General features: G+C 47.4%; 1 protein-coding gene and 1 long non-coding RNA gene across 2 annotated transcripts; both read left to right on the forward strand.

The window, feature by feature from the left end:
- LOC136355071 (uncharacterized) lies at nucleotides 1-2,296 on the forward strand. Its single transcript, XR_010739136.1, has 3 exons — nucleotides 1-568; nucleotides 892-957; nucleotides 2,090-2,296. It is a non-coding gene; the product is annotated as an uncharacterized lncRNA (long non-coding RNA).
- A 14,038-nt stretch (nucleotides 2,297-16,334) lies between these two features.
- Nucleotides 16,335-18,142, forward strand: LOC4329722 (oryzalexin D synthase-like). The gene has a single exon (NM_001416685.1). The coding sequence runs from the start codon at nucleotides 16,437-16,439 to the stop codon at nucleotides 17,937-17,939; it is 1,503 nt and encodes a 500-aa protein (NP_001403614.1). The 5' UTR covers nucleotides 16,335-16,436; the 3' UTR covers nucleotides 17,940-18,142.
- The last annotated feature ends 777 nt before the right edge of the window (nucleotides 18,143-18,919 follow it).

An 18,919-nucleotide genomic window follows, 5' to 3' on the forward strand; every position in this document is an offset into this window, starting at 1 on the left:
CCTCCAGCCGCCGGCCATTCCGAGCCCGAGCCGCCCCTCTTCCGCCTCCGAATCCGCCTCAATCCGACCCCGTTTCTTCCGGATTTTTGAGGGGTTTTTATCCTCTCGTTCTCCTCTATCTTTCCCCTCAAGAATCGGAGCAAATCGTTGGGTATTTTATCCGAATCAAACTCGTTTTCGAGTTTATCTCTAAAACCGAGTTTTTGATTTCCCGAAGCGATTTCTTGCGGGAGGAGTCCGATCTCTTCAATCCAAGGCTATAAATAGGACCACCTCGTCGCCCTCTTTCGTTTGCCCCAACTCCCGTCCTCTCCCGTGCTCCGTAGCGCCGCCGCCGCGCGCGCCTAGTTCGTCGCCGCCGCCGGCCGAAGTGCAGCCGCGCCGCCGCACCGTCTTCGCCGTCGCCGCCGCTTGCCGTCGCCGCCCGTAGGTGCGCCAAGGGGTGGAGAAGCCCGGCCGCCTGTCCCCCTTCACCGCCGGCCACCGGAGCTCCGCCGTCGCCGCCGACCGAGCCGCCGCCGCCGTCCACCTCGTCGCCGGCCATCATCGTTCGTCGTTTGGCTCGAGGGTGAGTACCGTCGGGTTCGTCTCGTCGTCCTCTACGTGTACATGCCCTCCAATTCTGCAGCCGGCCGCTCTATCTCCGGCGAGGTCGCCACCGTGGTTCGGCGGTTGGGTGATGTCAGCATGACGTCATCGTTTTTTTCTTTTTCCCGATTTTCTAATAGATTAAATCTTCGGAAAATCATAACTAAATAACCGTAGATCCGTTTCAGGTGGTTCAAGTTGCTAAATTTTTCTAAAATCAAGATCTACATGTTAAAAATATTCACATGTACTGTTTATGCTTGTTTTTGTACTGTTTTGTTGATTTTTGTTTAATTGCTTTAGTTTCCGACGTTCCGGAGGAGAGCGTTTCCGTTGAGGAAGGTTCCGAAGCGTTTGCGGAAGCCCAAGGCAAGTCACACAGATCCCAAACAACCCTTTGAGCATGTTGAACCCATTTAAAGCTATTATTTTATTTCAACTATGCATTGTTTTTGAATGTCATCGGGTGGTGATCCTTTCCCAGTTAATTATTGGCCGAAGATGACTTTATTTTCCTATGGGTTATAATTTGATTAGCGTGAACCTTATATATTGGATTGGTTCAGCTAAATGCTATATATATGTATGCTTAGCCATGCTTAGAAACATTAGCTAATTAAAGGGATTAATTATAAACTATGTTATATTATTATTTTAATTATGGTTACATTAAATGGTAGCTCACGATGGTTAATCGTGTGATGTTAATTAATTGATAATTAAAACCTGGTTAAGGTGGGTTGTGAGCATATGGTTTTGATGGTTGTGCTCATGACAATTAAGGACCGGTTCGCGAGCTACTGTTGTGAAACATTTATCGTGCCAACCACAAGCCAGCGTGGGCAACGGCTTTATCTTTGGTATAGCATGATTCATTATAGTGCGCCAGACTGAGAAGTGGCGAGAAGTCCACGGGGGTCGCTGGGGAGTCCATGCCTTGTTTATAAGGGGGTGACTATGATCCAGGAAAGGTGCGCTGTAGTGGATTGTGTTGTGCAAGGGGTATTGTCACAACTCCTTTCCGAGGTACCGTGGTGGTATTGAGGCACATGGTGACATGATGTGGGGTTGTGTCTTGTGGGTACAGTGGTACACCTCTGATCAGAGTTTAATCTATTCGAATAGCCGTACCCGCGGTTATGGGTGAGTTGAGCAATGTTTTTCGTGATTAGTCTCACACTACTCATCAATGTTAACAATGTGATAATTAATTTGACTCCTGGTTTGGAACGGATAATTCCTGGTTTGGAGGTTTAATTTGTTCAACTGGGGTTGGTTGTTCAAATGTGGTTGGGCCTATGCAACATGGGTGTGTTGTATGGTGTTATTTAATATTGATTAAATATTCAACTGTTTTTACCATTCTCTTAAATATTTATTAAAGGCTGTTTCTGCAAATGAGCTATATTATGCCATCCTTCGTTATCCTGTGCACTTGCATATTTGCTGTGTGACTTGTTGAGTATGTCATATGCTCATTCTTGCAATATTCATTCATCAGAAGACGAGTATCTCAGTGAAGGTGATGATCTGGAGGATTAGGCTTGTTCTTGGTTAAGATGCCTGTGGAGTGGAGTCGCCATAGCTGTTCCGTAGTTTGTTATAGTTTTATTTCCGCTGCGTAGAGTGTTATTCTTTGAGAGGAACTATCTACCTCTGTAAACTTTTATTATTTGCGAATATTAAATAGTTATCTATTTGTACTCTATTATCAAATTGTCATTGTGTGCCTCGGTTGATTCCTGGACGAGGGTTTAACACACATGTAAGCGTTTGGAATTTTGGATAGAAATTCCGGGCGTGACAGATACTCATCTTTAGGAGTAGCTTTATTTAAATCTCTAAAATCTATGCAAACTCTAATCTTACCACTCCCCTTCTTCTCCACCGGGACTATGCTAGAAACCCACTCTGCATAACGACATGGCCTAATAAACCCCGCCTTCAATAACCAATCAATCTCCTCTTTGACTCGGTCATATAATAAAGGATTAAAACGACGAGGTGGTTGCTTATAAGGCCTAAAATCCGGTTTAATTGGAAGCCGATACTCAACAAGCTCACGGCTAAGACCCGGCATCTCATGGTACTCCCATGCAAAGCAATCAACATACTCTTTAAGTAGCTCGATTACCTTAACCTTATAATCGGCTTTCATGTTTTTGTTTACAAAAGTCGGCCTTAGTTTAGTTCCATCACCTATGTCTACTTCCTCTAATGGATCGGCCGATGTAAACCTTGTCCAAGCTTCTCAACTTCATCAAAATCTTCAACGGTTTCACCAATATCGTTCTTTGTAGACCGATATTCTTGCACCCTCTTTTGTAACTACTCTAAACTAGCCTCTTTACTCATTATACAAATTTATATGGCTTAGCCGTGCTACACTAGCCGGCTTTACAGAGATAGGTACAAATTTGCCATCGGAGATACTAATAAAATCATAACTAGAAAGATCCCTCCCTGATAAGCATTGGATATTCCCATGATGCCACTCAAACGTAGCATCGCCCATTGCAACCTCGGCCGATGTATCCGTTTGAACAATTTCAACATCATCGCCGTCCCATTGAATTAAACATTGATGCAAGGTAGAAGGCACACAACAATTTGCATGAATCCAACAACGACCCAAAATAACATTGTAGTTACCTTGCACATCGACGATGAAAAAAGCGGTTGGTAGCGTCTTGTTTCCCACGGTGAGCTCCGCCGAAAAAATACCCCTCGCCTCCATTGGTTCACCATTGAAGCCATTGAGGATCATGTTGATCTTCTTCAACTCATCATCCTCACGCCCCAACTTCTTGAATAACGAATATGGCATCAAATTCACGGCGGCACCTCCATCCACTAGCATCCTAGAGACCGGTTTCCCATCAATATGGCCTTTGAGATAGAGAGGCTTCATGTGACTGTTTGACTCATCGGGCTTCTCAAATACCGCGTCTTTAGGACCTAATGAGAATTGGGCAACCTCGGCTTCATCCATAGCACAAAACTCCATAGGCAACATACACACCTTGTTGATATCCATGTCCTCCTTTGGAGACGATTTATCTTTGTCAACCGATTGTTCTTCCTTCTCCTCTACATCAATCGGTTTTGCCTTCTCTATGGATTTAGGCCTCCATACCGGTGGTGGTCGCAACTCATTGAACCTTTTATCCCTTTGCTCTTCGGCCTTTTTCTCTCTTAGTTCTTGGGCCCGAAGACGTTGCAACCTTCTCTTTTGTGTAGCCGTCAAATCCTTAGGCATCTACCTAGGATTCGGCTCTGTTCCAGGAGGCAAATAATGTCCTCTATTAACTTTGTTCGAAGACGATGAAGCCCTCACATCGCCCTTTGCAGCCCTCCTGTCAAACCGGCGCTGGAGCCCGGTCAGACCGGCCAGATGCGCCAGTCAGACCGACGTTGGGCATACGGTCTGACCGACCTGGGGCGTCGGCCGGACTGTCGTCAGGTCGGCGGTCAGACCGGCCAGGTGGCCCGGTCGGACCGGAAGCATGGCCGCGGTCAGAACGGCCAGAAGGCCTGGTCAGACCGGCCGACTACGAGGAGCTGGAAACGGCTTCGGACTTTTTGTTTGGAGACTCTCCAACTCCATCTCCAGAAGGTACAGGCACATCATGGGACCCTATCTTGGTGGTAATCACCTCCGAAGTCCTCTCTTCTACCTTGACGCGCTTTCCTTCCCTCTTTTCTTCATTAACCCGATTTTTATCATAAAATCGGCTTTTGTTTGGTGAGGACAAATGCTCATGAATTGGCCTCCGTGGTCCTCCCCACCCTTGGTTGAATTGCATTGGAGGCATATGGTTATACATTGGCGGCGTTGCCCTCAATGGCATGAAGTAAGGAAAAGAATAACCCGGCGGCGGCATTGGATATGGACCCCATGACATGTCTTGTGGATGATGATATGAAGGTGAAGGCGATCGTCTTGGTGAATGACCAAATCGCTCCCTAGGGGGTGATCTTGGTCTTTTCCCTTTGTTGTGATTCTTCTCACCACCTTGCTTCTCATACTTCTCCAAAAACATATCAAAGGTCACCTTAGTCTTCCTAGTGGCCTTGGAAGTTGAAGCTCCACTTTTATTCTCCTTCCAAACACCAACCTCTGGCTTCTTTGGCACCATCATCTTGGGTCTTGGCTCACCAATGACCACTTCCTTTCCCTTAGTAGATTCGGCTTGCTTCGGCCGAATCAACACCTTCTTATTATTGAAATTAATTGTATTCACCGGAAAAGGATCATGATCAAGCTTCATCTTGGAGCCATCGGTGAATTTTAATCGTCCCTCATCTATGGCCGATTGAACCTGTCGTCGAAACACATTGCAATCATTAGTAGAGTGAGAATGAGAATCAAGCCACTTACAATATGCTCGACGTTTCAACTCTTCTTGTGATGGTATGACATGGCCTTTAGGTAATCTAATTTGTTTTTCTTGCAAAAGATAATAAAAAATCTTATCACACTTGGCCACATCAAAACTATATTTAACCTCACTTTGCCGATCTTTACGAGGAGTCGGCATTAGGTTAGAACAAACAAAAGGTTTATTTTTGTTAGTCCATGACCATTCAGCAACATAAATATCATGATCACCCTCCTCCTCACTATCACTAGCATCAGAGTAATCAACTACATTAACATTAGGCTTTTTGTCGAATGGTCTAGCAAATTTTTTATTATCTTTAACCCGGCTTTCTTGAGCCAGAGCCCTTTGCATGAGTTGACTAACATCAAGAAATTGTTGGCCATCTAGTTTCTCTCTAAGAGGAGCAACTAAACCATTAAAAGCAAGTCCGACCAAATCTCTATCAGTTATATTCAAAGTATAATATCGGTTTCTAACATCTCTAAACCTCTTAATGTAATCAACAACAGATTCATTATACTTTTGCTTAACCGATGTTAAATCACATAACCTAAGCTCAGTTTCTCCAGTGTAGAAATAATCATGAAATTGTTTCTCTAATTGAGCCCAAGTATGAATAGAATTTGCCGGTAAAGAAGTAAACCATGTAAAAGCATTACTGGATAAAGATAAAGAAAATAAGCGCAATTTAAAAGTATCACTATTAGCCTCACCACATTGCGCTAAAAATTGACCTACATGCTCCCATGTGGTCTTACCATCCTCACCACTAAACTTGGTAAATTCGGGAACTCTATAATTTCTAGGAAACGGCACATTATCATAATAATCCGGATATGGTTTTTTGTAAGCTCTAGCACGATTCCTAGTTTCGATCCCGAATTTATTCCTCATAATATCACTAATCATGTTCTTCATGTTATTAGGCCCTTGTGGATTTGGTGGCCTAATAGGTTGGGTTTGCGGCGCAATATGATTATATTGGCCTTGCCTAGTATCGGGAGGGTATCCCCTATTAATATCATTGTAGGCATTACGGATATGTGGGAGAATTTGAGGACTAGTGGTGGCAGTAGATACAGAGGAATCAAATGTTCTAAAGTGATACAAATAACTAGCATTAGTCATTGGATCTATTCCCTGTATCGGGACAATTGTGCCGGTCTGACCGGCCCAAGGCCCGGTTTGACCGGCGTCAGGTTGCGCGGTCGGACCGGCCTGAGGGCCGGTCTGACTGGTGGGATAATACCCGGTCGGACCGGCCATCTGGCACCGCCGCCTTCTACCGCCGCCCACTCCTGCGCGCTCCTCCCTCCACCGCTGTGCGGGCCGCCGCCGCACCTGCCGCGAGGAGCGGCGCCGGTTGATAACACCAACCGGGACTAAAGATCGTAAAAGTGCGGTGGGCTTTTAAACCAGGACAAAAGATGATTTTTAATCCCGGATCCAATAGGAACCAGGAGTATTGTGGTTTTAGACCGACCCAGCAAAGAACGATTCTCGAGCATCGCAATCAGCATGGGGGTTGCCAGAGATTCACATGGACATTGCTCAACAACAACCCTCATTGAGAGGGAGATTGAAACCTCATACGCTGTCGTCTTCTTTACGCAATTGCCTTCACCCGTTGCAAAATATGAGCACTTTTACTAGTCAAATTAAAAAAATAAAAAAAACCAGAAATTTTGTCTGAGATATTTGGTTGCCAGTGCAGAGCGAAATTACTGAAATTTTGGAAATATCGAACCGAAATAAAAAACCCTCCGGATCTAAGCCTCGTAAATTCAGAGTTTCATTATTTCCACTTGTTACAGGGTCTTCTGTCTCTATCACAAGTCAAACCTAGCAAACATTTTCCTCAGAAGAATCACTCCCTGTCACAAGTCAAACCTAGCGAAATTTTCCTCAGAAGAAACAAAAGTGAGAGATCACTCTAGAGAAAGTATTTGTTACACCTAGATCCAATTATACCTAGTGTATGCATATGGTATAAATAATCAAATAAAATTTTTGAAAATAATTTGGTAACATATATTTTGATAATATAAGTTAGTATATACAAACATACAACGACCACGTTCGATCTATGCTTGAAGAAATAAAAACAACAAATTTGCTCTACATTTTGCAGTGTCAACTTTTATTTTTTTTTTCTTAAAGTATAATCATAATTAGCTATGCATGCATGTTGGTACATATATTTCTAGCATCGCAATCAATCTAACCAGATTAATTTTTTTAAAAATATTTTATGATGATTTAAATGATATGCAAATAATTAGGTGCAGTGCACCTAGCTGTAAAAATTCCAGGTTTGATCAACCTATGGCTACACATTAAATAAAAAAAAAGACATACCCAAATCAATGTGGGTAAAATTAAGACATAACCAAATCACTGCTGGAGAAAGGGGCTTCATTCTCTGTTGATAACCCCTTATAGTCCCGGCGTATGGCTACACATAAAATACAAAAAAAAAGACATACCCAAATCAATGTGGGTAAAATAAAGACACCCAAATCACTGCTAGAGAAAGGGGCTTCAGACCCGGTTGATAACCCCCTATAGTCCCGGTTATACAATCGGGACCACGAATCCGGGACTAAAGATGCATCTTTAGTCCCGGGTGAAATAACTGGGACTAAAAATCCTCCTTTAGTCCCGATTGGTGTTTACCAACTAGGACTAAAGATAGTAGTCATGGCTAGAGTATTTTTCCCTCTTTTTTTCCATTGTTTTTACAGTTTGCACCTTTTAATTTCGACCAAATTCAACAAATCATCAAAAAAACATGCACAATAAAATCATTCACAGATCATCCACAAATTCATCCCAATCTAAAAGAAATATACAATCTACGAATCATTCACAAAATGTAAAAACAAAAATCAACACGGTTGCTTTCATGCCGCCCGGCCGCCGCTGCCCAGCCGCCACCGCCTGCCTGCAGCGGCCCGGCCCGTCTGTAGCCGCCTCACCCACCTGCCCGCTTGCAGCCGCCTCGCTCGGCCACCGCCCGGCCTCTCCTCCCGCTAGATCTGGCAGAGGGGAGGCCACCGCCCGCCGTCGCCGGAGGAGTGGGGAGGGTAGGGAGAGGAGAGGGGAAGTGGATTGGAGGAAGGGGAAGGAGAGGGGCCGGAAGGGAGGAGGAGATGGATGGCGGAGGGGAGGAGGAAGGGGATTGATTAAAAATATTGACGAGGGGATGGATGGTCTTTAGGAGATAAGTCGAGGCGCGCAGCCGGCTCAGGGATGCTGCACGATTTTTTTTTTATTTTTGTCCCAGGTGATGTTACCAACCGGGACTAAAAATAAATAGGAATCTGCCATATTTTTTAACCGGGGCTAAAAAGGATCTTTAGTCCTGGCTGATATTATCAAGCGGGACTAAAGATTAAAAAGTTCCGGTGGGCTTTTTAACTGGGATTAAAAATCTTTTTATTTCTCCTGCAGTGAAATAAATTTCAATACATGCATACATTTACAGATTTTCTTATCCGGGAGACAAAAAAAATATTATCCCCACATATCTTACTAGGGGTCCCGTAGCATGGACATGAAATTTAATTTGTCTGCATCACGTGTTGAATAGTCTTCGCCGGAAAGTAGAACTGCATGCATTTTTGCTACGTGGTCCATTCATGTGCGACGATCATTGATAAATATGAGTAAATATAATACTTTCGACTATATATATTATAGTTTCACTTTAGAGCACTCTTTAAGTTTTTTTTTTAAAAAAAATTGAACTAAGTACAAGTATTGTTGATAAATGATGCACTTTGACTTAGTGACCCGGCCATATGTAAATGAGACAGAGGGTTTCAAACATAGAAGTGCACCCTGCAGCTCCCTCTCTCTAGACCCATGGGCACCAATTCTGCTGGCTAGTGACAACGACTCAACTAGATGTAGTTTTTATTGCCCTTTCAAACATGTGCTTTGATATATAGTTTGACTACACATGTAGTTGTGGACAAATAGATGAATCAGTATGGCCTCCGCTTCGATCGGGATATATCATACTTACTTTGCAGGTTGTGGTTTAGAGAAAGAAGCACGATATATGAAAGTTTGCAATCATTGTTGAACTCAATTCAAAATCGAAAGTCCATCTACACCACAAAATATACATATTTGATATTTTTCTCTTAGTGTGTAGGTCCAGTTTGGACTTTAAATTTTGTAAAACGCTATATGATTATTAGACCATTACTATCAACTTTTTGCATAAGCAGTTGAAAATCATTTAAGCAGTGTGAAACGTGTTGGCACAGTGCCTACATGGTATATCAAAGTCATATATAGCACAGAAATGACAAGTAAAAGATAATCTTATAAGTCGCTGCAAAATTTGAATTTTAAAACTAAAATTCAAAGTTTTCTCATCACAGTTTATTTTCGAGCATTGACTTTGAAATTGTTAAGGACATATATATTTATAAAGGTGTTACCTATAAATTATTTATCTTTTGCTTATAAGTTGTACTGATCATAATCAGCATATGGCCAATCGATAGGGACCTGCTGAGATTTCTTGTTCGTTATAAACATTAAGAACAAAAGTGCCCATCACTCGATTCTTCACCAAGGAAATTTGGATGATACGATGGATTCCATTGTCCTCCCTCGTGTTCTTTCCCGCAGGAAATTAGGATGATCGCTTTACATATGTCTCCTTGATTCAATGGTCATTGCTCGTGCAGTCACCAGCAAACAAGCAATAGCCGGCAGCAGAGACTGGGAGAGAAGAAATGCTCCGTGCACGTTGTGGTTGCTGGAAACTACGTACAGCGCGCGCGCCACGCAAGTTTATGAAGAAGTCCATATACTCAATAAGCTTTACACATCAAACTTGTCCATCTAGCTACCCTACACATTAAAACCATAAGTTAATTAATATAGGTTTCGATGGCATAGATTTATCATTTCTCTTGATCTATTAAGCGTGTGCTAAGGGACACGCCGCGCCCCTCGATCGTGTCGTGTGTGCATATGCGTGCAGCCTATAGTAATAATATATATGCACTGAAACAGTATAATCAATAGGTAGGTGACTGTCACGCCCCGAGCTAGTCCCGACTGGAATTAGCCCGTGACGCTCCAAATTAACCTGTTAATCGATACCAGTCCCAGGAAACAGTGCTGGTATCACAGGAAGATAGAATATCACAGCAACAGAGGTCTCTTTATTATAGAGTAGGAGTACAGTCATATTGGGCTGCGGACAGATCCCGAGCTCACAACTGCATTACAAAAGGGAAACGGAAGCCGGGACTTGGACCAAACAACACAGGCGCGACTTGGGAACTAGGCCGAAACCCTAAAACTCATCGTAACCGGCTTGCTCCTGGAAGAACTCCTCATCAGCAGGATCCGCTTCATCTTCATCAGCAACTGGGGGGGAATATTTATATAGAGCAAGGGTGAGTACGGGAGTACTCAGCAAGCCAGGGGAAATAAGTGTTTAATGCAGGCTTCAAGGAAAGGCTGTTGTTTTCGTAATTGATTTTATTTGAACTCTTTTCTAAAAACATCTAGGTGAGTGCTTCTCAAACGACACGGTTGAGACAGTGCGTCTCATCCGGTCGGAGTATGTGCAATGCATCAGTCTTTAGAATTTAGACAAGGTTGGCACCCGGCCAACAGCTTTTTTAACGGCCACCCGGGCCAACAACTTTTCAAACGGCCACCCGGGCCTAGCTGATCCCATCAGCTGCAGATTTTTCAAACACCGAACCCCTTTTCACATCAGCAAATTTCACAAAGCAGTAGTCAAACAAAACTACGCTAGGAATCACCTCACATCCGCCCATGACCGTGGGCACGGCTGTTCGAACAGTTTGTTAATCTCTGCAGAGGGGGTACACTTTACCCACACGACATTACTAACCCGGATCACCCAGCCCGTGGGGATCAGCCACGTCGGGAGACCTCCAAGCTTTCATGACAAGGCATTTCCAAAGCCGACACAGGCTTACCATATGCCGACGAGAGGGGTCCCAGACCAACAACAGGTTAGGTCCCAGACCATACTGTGCCAGGAAGCCCCGGGGGGTCCTCTCCGACACCACCCCGGCGAATCCACATGTCTCTCGGCATCATGGCTCCCCTGATAAGCTAGTTACTCAGCTAGGGGTGTCCCATTCCACCCATGTGGTCGTACTTGTCTTATGTTCGGATGAAATTCCAAGGAATCGGTCCTTAAGTGCGGGAGCGGGAAAACCGTACACCCGGTACGTTCCCCGGTCCGCGGTTTTAGAAATTCATTTAGTTCGCAAGCACCGACCCAGGTGTCGGGTTTTCCAAATCTTTTGTAAAACCCAAGTTTTACCCAAGTTGTTACTCAGATTTTAAGTTTGAAGGCGACCGTCGATACTCGCACAGAGTGCACGAATATCGAGGCGCAACTGGGTGGTTACAAGGGGACATGGTATAGCAATTAACAAAGGAAGGATCAAATACAACAAATTAGGCAGGTCCGCCAATCTGCCTTGCAGACGGGACAACAGATTAAGTGCGATCCTATCAATGCATAATATTTTGCAAGCAATATAATTAAATTTCAAATATAGGCTCAAGATGTTCAAAGGTGGCTTGCTTTGCTCGAGATCTGGAGCTTGATCCTCGAAATCCTCGCACTGCGGGTCTTCGGGCTCCGGAACTACACGCGAAACGGGACAACTCAACAAACGGCGAAAATAAAGCCCTATTAATGACCTCTAAGCGTGCCATTAGATAGATCTCGAGATTTGGGGAATTTTGGAAGTTGAACGGAGTCAACGGATTTACGGTTGGGAAGATATTGAATTTATAAGATTATTGAATTTTTGGCCTAAAGGAAAAGGATTTAATTAAATCCTTTTTGGAAAAGAAAAAGAAAAGAAAGGAGGGAGGAAATTTAGACTTTCCTCGGGCGGCTAGGGTGCGGCCCAAGGGATTTGGGGCGGCTCGGCCGAGCTTAATGGGCGGCCGGCCCAAAAGGTGGCCCAGAGCGCGCGCGGGAGGGGAGGAGAGAGGGGACCGGTGGACCGGGCTCACCGCGCGCGGTCCCGGGTGGGACCCGCTTGTCAGCGGCTCGGCTCACCGCGCGGAGAGAGCACGCGGTGCACGCGCGCGGGCGGGGTTGGGACGCGGTGCATGCGCGCGGTCCGCGGTGGACGCAGGTGCGGCGGGCCCACGCGCAGCCTCACGGCTCGCGGTGGATCGCGCGCACGCGGAGGGACCGACCGGGGTCGGCCCGACCCGGTCTGGCTGAGCTGGCGCCGACGTGGCGCCTACGTAGCTGCCACGTGGGCTGGCGGGAGGTAGACGACGATCCGGCCACGAAAGGACGGCGGGCGGCGGCGGCGAGCGGCGGAGCGAACCACGGTGATACGGGCAAAAGCGAGCACACCGGGCGGTTGTTCGTGACGAGGGGAGACGAACCAACGGCTCGGATTCGCCGGAGGTTGCTCGACGGCGGCGGATTGCGGCGGCGGCAACCGGTGGCGGGAGAAGGGGAAAACGGCGACGAAGCTACGAGGGGTCGATTCCCGGCGGTGAGAGCATCTACGCGGCGTCGGGAACTCGACGCTAGCGTCGGATTGGACAGAACTACGCCGAGCGAGGCCGGCGACGAGCGGGTGCTACGGAGCTCGGGCGGCGAGCACACGGCGAGCGACGGCAACGGTCGGGGCGGCGCCGGCTAACTACGGGGAGTCTACTCAAGCTACTACCGAAAGCTAGTGGGAGGAGATGGAGCGAGGAGGAAGAACGGAGAGAGACACTACCGTGCGGGACGGGGCGCAGTGACGAGAGGCCGATGGCGCGGGAGTGATCTCTCCGGCCTCGGCCCGAGGAAGAGGAAGAAGGGGGCGCGCCCGGAGTCCCCTTCCGCGTCCACGAACGCACCGGCTCTCCCGGCGCTTGGCGATGGACGGCGGAGGCGAGGCAGAGCACGGGAGCGGCGACAACGGTGAGGAGGCGAATGGGAGAGGAAAGGAAGGGAGGGGGAAGACGGGTTTAAAAGGGTGGCAATGTCGGTTTGAGAGAGGGGAACCGACAAGGGCGGTCAAGCCGGCGAGCTGGTGCTCCGGCTAGCGTCCAAAGCGGCGACAGGAGGTGACGCCGGCGAGAGGGGAAAAAGGGGAGAAAAAGAGGAAAAGGAGGGAGAGAAAGGGGCTCGCCCCTTTGCCGATTCGGGAAAAGGAGGAGGGAGCGGGGCGACTCGGCAGAGGGAGAGGGGCTCTCTGCCTCCGCCCCTTGGAGGCTAGCGCGCGGAGTGGCGGGGGCCTGGCGATAACGACGGCGATGACGGCGGGGCGGTTTGGAGCGGCGCGACGACACGGGCGACAGGCGCGGGCTGGCGCGGCAGAGGGTGACGGCGGCGGCGACCGGGCGGTCGGCCACTCGGCACGCGCGCGCGGGAAACAACGGGCGGCGCGGCTGGGCAGCGGGACCGGGCGACGCGGACGGCGCAGACGACGCGGCTCGGGCGGGAAACCACGCGGGCGCGCGCGCGAGCGACGGCGCGCGGGGCCGGCTTTGCGAGCGGGGAGCTCGCGCGAGAGGAGGGGGCGCTCGGCGCGGCTCTCGCACGCGCGAGCAGCGAGCGGGGGGGGGGGGAAACGCGCCGGGGGGGAGCGAGAGAGAGAGAGAGAGATAGAGAGAGAGAGATAGAGAGAGAGAGCGCCCGGGAGAGAGGGGGCCGGGGGAGAGATGGGCCGAGCGGAAATTTGCCCATCGAACACGGGGGAGGCAAACTAGACTTTTGCGGAGGAATTTGATTTGGAGGGATTGGATTCGGAATTGAACTCGACGATAGATCGGGGATTGAAATCTTGAGATGGCACGGACACTAGACAACAAGCAAAGAAACAAATTTCGCAATTAGGGTTTTTAAGAGATAATTTTCCTGCTAGGCGCCACGACGGAACGGGCGCTACAGTGACATACTTGACAGTAAGACGCATGTGGTGATTCTTAAATCTTGAGACATGTCGATCCAATATTCGAAGGTATATGTGTACATGTGTGCCTTTGTAATTAAGAGTGAGTGCACGCGTGATTATAGGAGTGCATGTGTACGTATTATATTTAAAAAAAAACTCATATATGTAGCTCCTGAGAATTTGAAAAAATTACCTTTTCATAAAACCTAATTTATAAGTGGACCCTTGCAAAAACTATAACTACAAATGGACAAAGCTTATTGCTATGGCCCATACATCTTAGCACCCATATTCTTTGCGTTGGTCCACTTATTTGGATAAAATGGCTTGTAGATCCTTATATAGGGTTGGAAATGGTTTGGTTCAGGTACAGGCGAAACAAAACCATGCCCGACCTACCACCTGGTATCACCCACCCCGAACCTTACCCAGTAGGGTTAGCCGTTAAAATTCTGTGTCCGTACCTATGACCGGCAGGAATTCGGTGAGTCTGGCATGAATAGTATATCATTAGATTGGTCATTTACACAAGAACAACAAATCAATAGTCAACCAAATTATCGATTATCAACAATAATTCAAATTTTATCACAAGTTATCACTAGCTAGCATCACAAATAATCTCCATTAATTTGGGCATTCACCAACACTCCAACAATTCAAATTAACGGTATTCAACACAAGCATTCAACAGTTAAAGGTAGAAGTACAATCATCCAGGCAAAATATTCAGTATAAATTATTACTACAATGCTTGCATCAACCAACACTCAGTGAGAGATGGGTCAAAAACAACTAATAGCTATATACTAGGTCAGGCATGAGTTACTAACGGGCAAAAAATAAAATCCACATGCTGCCAACTACATCGTCTGGGTCTGGAGCAGGCATGCATATGGTAAAAATAAGAGTAAAGTGCACGAGAGGTCCCTAAACTTGTGCAGATGTGTCATCTAGGTACCTAAATTCTTAAAATGCATTTTTGATCCCTAAACTTGTCATGTCAGGCATGAGTTACTAACGGGCAAAAAATAAAATCCACATGCTGCCAACTACATCGTCTGGGTCTGGAGCAGGCATGCATATGGTAAAAATAAGAGTAAAGTGCACGAGAGGTCCCTAAACTTGTGCAGATGTGTCATCTAGGTACCTAAATTCTCAAAATGCATTTTTGATCCCTAAACTTGTCAGGCATGAGTAACTAACGGGCAAAAAATAAAATCCACATGCTGCCAACTACATCGTCTGGGTCTGGAGCAGGCATGCATATGGTAAAAATAAGAGTAAAGTGCACGAGAGGTCCCTAAACTTGTGCAGATGTGTCATCTAGGTACCTAAATTCTCAAAATGCATTTTTGATCCCTAAACTTGTATTGGATGTTATTTAGGTCCAAATGGATTCCAACCCACTTTGTGTGTTGATGTGGCTTGCCATGTTGGCGCCTATGTATGATTATGTATCTACTCACATATCAGTCATATATTGAAAAAAAATTAACAACATATTTTTTCTCCTCTCTTTTTTAATTTATATCTTTAAAATTAAAAACATCTTTTTCTCATCTCTTTCGTGTCATTTTAAATTTTACTTTTTCTATATATGACTGACATATGGATCCTTTGACATGTAGATGCCACCGTGGCATGCCACGTCAGCTCATAGAGCGGTTAGAGTTCGTTTGGATAAGTTTGAGGAAAAACAAAAAGAAATACAATTTCAGAGTTTAACCATTTAGATGATACACCCATATAAATTTAGGGACCGCCCGTGCACTTCACTCAATAACAAATTATACCCACACACATACCCATCAGACCTAGTATCCGTGGATACCTAGACCCATGGGCAAAATTGCTATCCCTATTAATCCTATAGAATAATAAAGCCTTAGCTTGGTGGTGAGCGCTTGCATTTACTACTCTAATGACTTCGGTTCAATTCGCCGACACGCTTTGGCGCTGAGTTTTGAATTTTGATCCTGCTTTTAGTTATAGTTTTTGTTAGGGTGTATTTGTAAAATAGATTTTTGCAAAAGGTTAAAATGTCAAAATGTCAGTACGCAGCTCACATGCATAGAAAATGTTGCCATGAAGGTTCGTCGTCAGGTGTGCTGAAACTGTCCCCATCCCTTCATTTTCCTTGACAGTGACAGAGCCACGAATATATTTGAGCACGGAGGAGGAACAATCAAAATTGATAACAGGAAAATAGTGTAACATTACGATATTGTGTCAGCAATAGAGAGTGTTTTCCCAAGATAATGGCATCGTATATTTTCACGTGGAGATAGACTTTGATCGTTTCAGAAAACGATATCTACCTTTGACGTTAGACGAGAAGCCTGAATAAATTCCATGCACTAAATTAAATGAGTAGGCATCGGCTCTGCTGATCTATAAATATATACGAGCTGTGTCCGCAGCAACAAGAGCACGAGCTTACCTAGCTAGGTCCAGAGAAAAAACTGATACAACGATAGTAACAATAACAGTAGATAGTGTGTTACTACTGCACGGTTCGTCGCAAACAATGGAGAATAGCCAGATGTGGCTTCTGTGGGGAGCCCTCTCCGTGGCGCTCTTCTTCTACTTCTCCACCCTGCGACGACGCTACGCCGGCGGCAAGCCCCTCCCCCCGGGCCCGACGCCGCTGCCGCTCATCGGCAACCTACACTTGGTCGGCGGCGGCACGTTCCACCACAAGCTCAGGGACCTGGCACGCGTCCACGGCCCCGTCATGACGCTCAAGCTCGGACTCGCCACCAACGTGGTCATCTCCTCCCGGGAGGCCGCCATCGAGGCGTACACCAAGTACGACCGCCACCTCGCCGCGCGCGCCACCCCGGACACCTTCCGCGCCTGCGGCTTCGCCGACCGCTCCATGGTGTTCATCCCGAGCTCCGACCCGCAGTGGAAGGCCCTGCGGGGGATCCACGCCTCGCACGTCTTCACCCCGCGGGTGCTCGCCGCGGTGCGCCCCATCCGCGAGAGGAAGGTGGGCGACCTCATCGCCTACCTCCGCGCGCACGCCGGGGAGGAGGTGCTCGTCGGCCACGCCATGTACACGGGCATCCTCAACATGGTGTCCTTCTCCTACTTCTCCGTCGACATCGTCGACATGGGCTCGCAGATGGCCCGCGAGCTGCGGGAGGTGGTGGACGACATCATCTTGGTGGTCGGGAAGCCCAACGTGTCCGACTTCTACCCGTTCCTCCGGCCGCTGGACCTGCAGGGCCTGCGCCGCTGGACGACGAAGCGGTTCAACAGGGTGTTCTCCATCATGGGCGACATCATCGACCGCCGTTTGGCTCACATCCGCGACAACAAGCCGAGGCACGACGACTTCCTCGACTCAATCCTCGAGCTCATGGCTGCCGGCAAGATCGATCGTGTCAACGTGCTCAACATGTTGTTCGAGGCTTTCGTTGCCGGGGCTGACACCATGGCTCTTACCTTGGAGTGGGTAATGGCCGAGCTGCTCAAAAACCCGAGCGTGATGGCCAAGGCGCGCGCCGAGCTGAGGGATGTGCTCGGCGACAAGGAGATCGTGGAGGAGGCCGACGCGGCGAGGCTGCCCTACCTGCAGGCCGTGCTGAAGGAGGCCATGAGACTGCACCCGGTGGGCGCGCTGCTGCTGCCGCACTTCGCCATGGAGGACGGCGTGGAGGTCGGCGGCTACGCGGTGCCCAAGGGCTCCACGGTGCTCTTCAACGCGTGGGCGATCATGCGCGACGCGGCGGCGTGGGAGAGGCCCGACGAGTTCGTGCCGGAGCGGTTCGTGGAGAGGACGCCGCAGCTGGACTTCAGAGGGAAGGACGTGGAGTTCATGCCGTTCGGGTCCGGGAGGCGGCTGTGCCCTGGGCTGCCGTTGGCCGAGCGTGTCGTGCCGTTCATTCTGGCGTCGATGCTGCACACGTTCGAGTGGGAGCTCCCCGGCGGCATGACGGCGGAGGAGTTGGACGTGTCCGAGAAGTTCAAGACTGCCAATGTCCTTGCTGTGCCTCTCAAGGCTGTGCCTGTCCTGATCAAATAGTTGGACGACTATATTATTGGCCAGATCAATTACCATACTCGGCACCAGAATTATATTATTTTTAACGAATTTGTACTAGTGCACATTGAATAGAGAAGAAGCAAAACTATACAAGTATAAGCCTACACAGGAGAAAGAAAAAAAAATTCTATGCTATTGTAAAATGTCATATAATCTTTTTGCTCCGCCTGAGCCTCTTTGCCACTTCCTTGATCTTGGTGGCCAACTTTGCCGCCGTAAGTTATTTGTGCCTAAAGACTCTATAGTTCCATTCCTTTCAAACTTGCCAAGCCATTAGGAGGATTAGTATGCGCAACCTTTTTTTTTTTCACTCCTTTGGTGGTGGCAAGCCTTGTCCACCATTCGTGGGCTGTCGCAGCTGGGCCCAACTTTTCAGTTTGATTTTTTCCAAGCGCACAACATTCTCCAAATTCTCTCGGTATACCTATATTCCACTAGGAGGTGAAACAAGGGCGACGCTAGAGCAAGACGTTGGGGTTAGTAGACCCCGACGATTTTCCACAACCTTCGTATACCCCATCTATCTTACAGCCATGATCCCACTGAAGAAAACCATTAGACCCTAGTGGATTTGATTAGTTAAAGCTCAATTGTGATTAACAACTAAGAATGGCACAACAAAATAGAAAAATAGCTAAGCTAGGTCGTATGCATTATGTGTCAGCCTAACCCACATAATGAGATAACGTTTGGATGTGAGTCCACAAGGCTGGCAGCCCACTAATCTCCACAAATAACTATAGTGTCTCTCAGTCTTGACTTCTCGTCTTCAGGTCTTCTCGAGTCCAGCATCTAAGGATAGGCACGGACCGGATGGGCGGTGGAACATGCAAAGACTAGGATCGGCGAAGATGAGCACGAGTAGCCGAGCTGTAAGGTTTTGATCAGGTAACCCTTTCCCAATTTCTTAATTATCATCACAAAATGGCTAGAGTGCCTTGGTTTGGTCACTCATGTCT

This window comes from Oryza sativa, chromosome 2 (genome assembly GCF_034140825.1).
Source record: "Oryza sativa Japonica Group chromosome 2, ASM3414082v1".
NCBI classification, from domain to species: domain Eukaryota; kingdom Viridiplantae; phylum Streptophyta; class Magnoliopsida; order Poales; family Poaceae; genus Oryza; species Oryza sativa.

Coding starts and splice junctions, on each gene's coding strand:
- LOC4329722 (NM_001416685.1), top strand. CDS start 16,437: ATGGAGAATAGCCAGATGTGGCTTCTGTGGGGAGCCCTCTCCGTGGCG.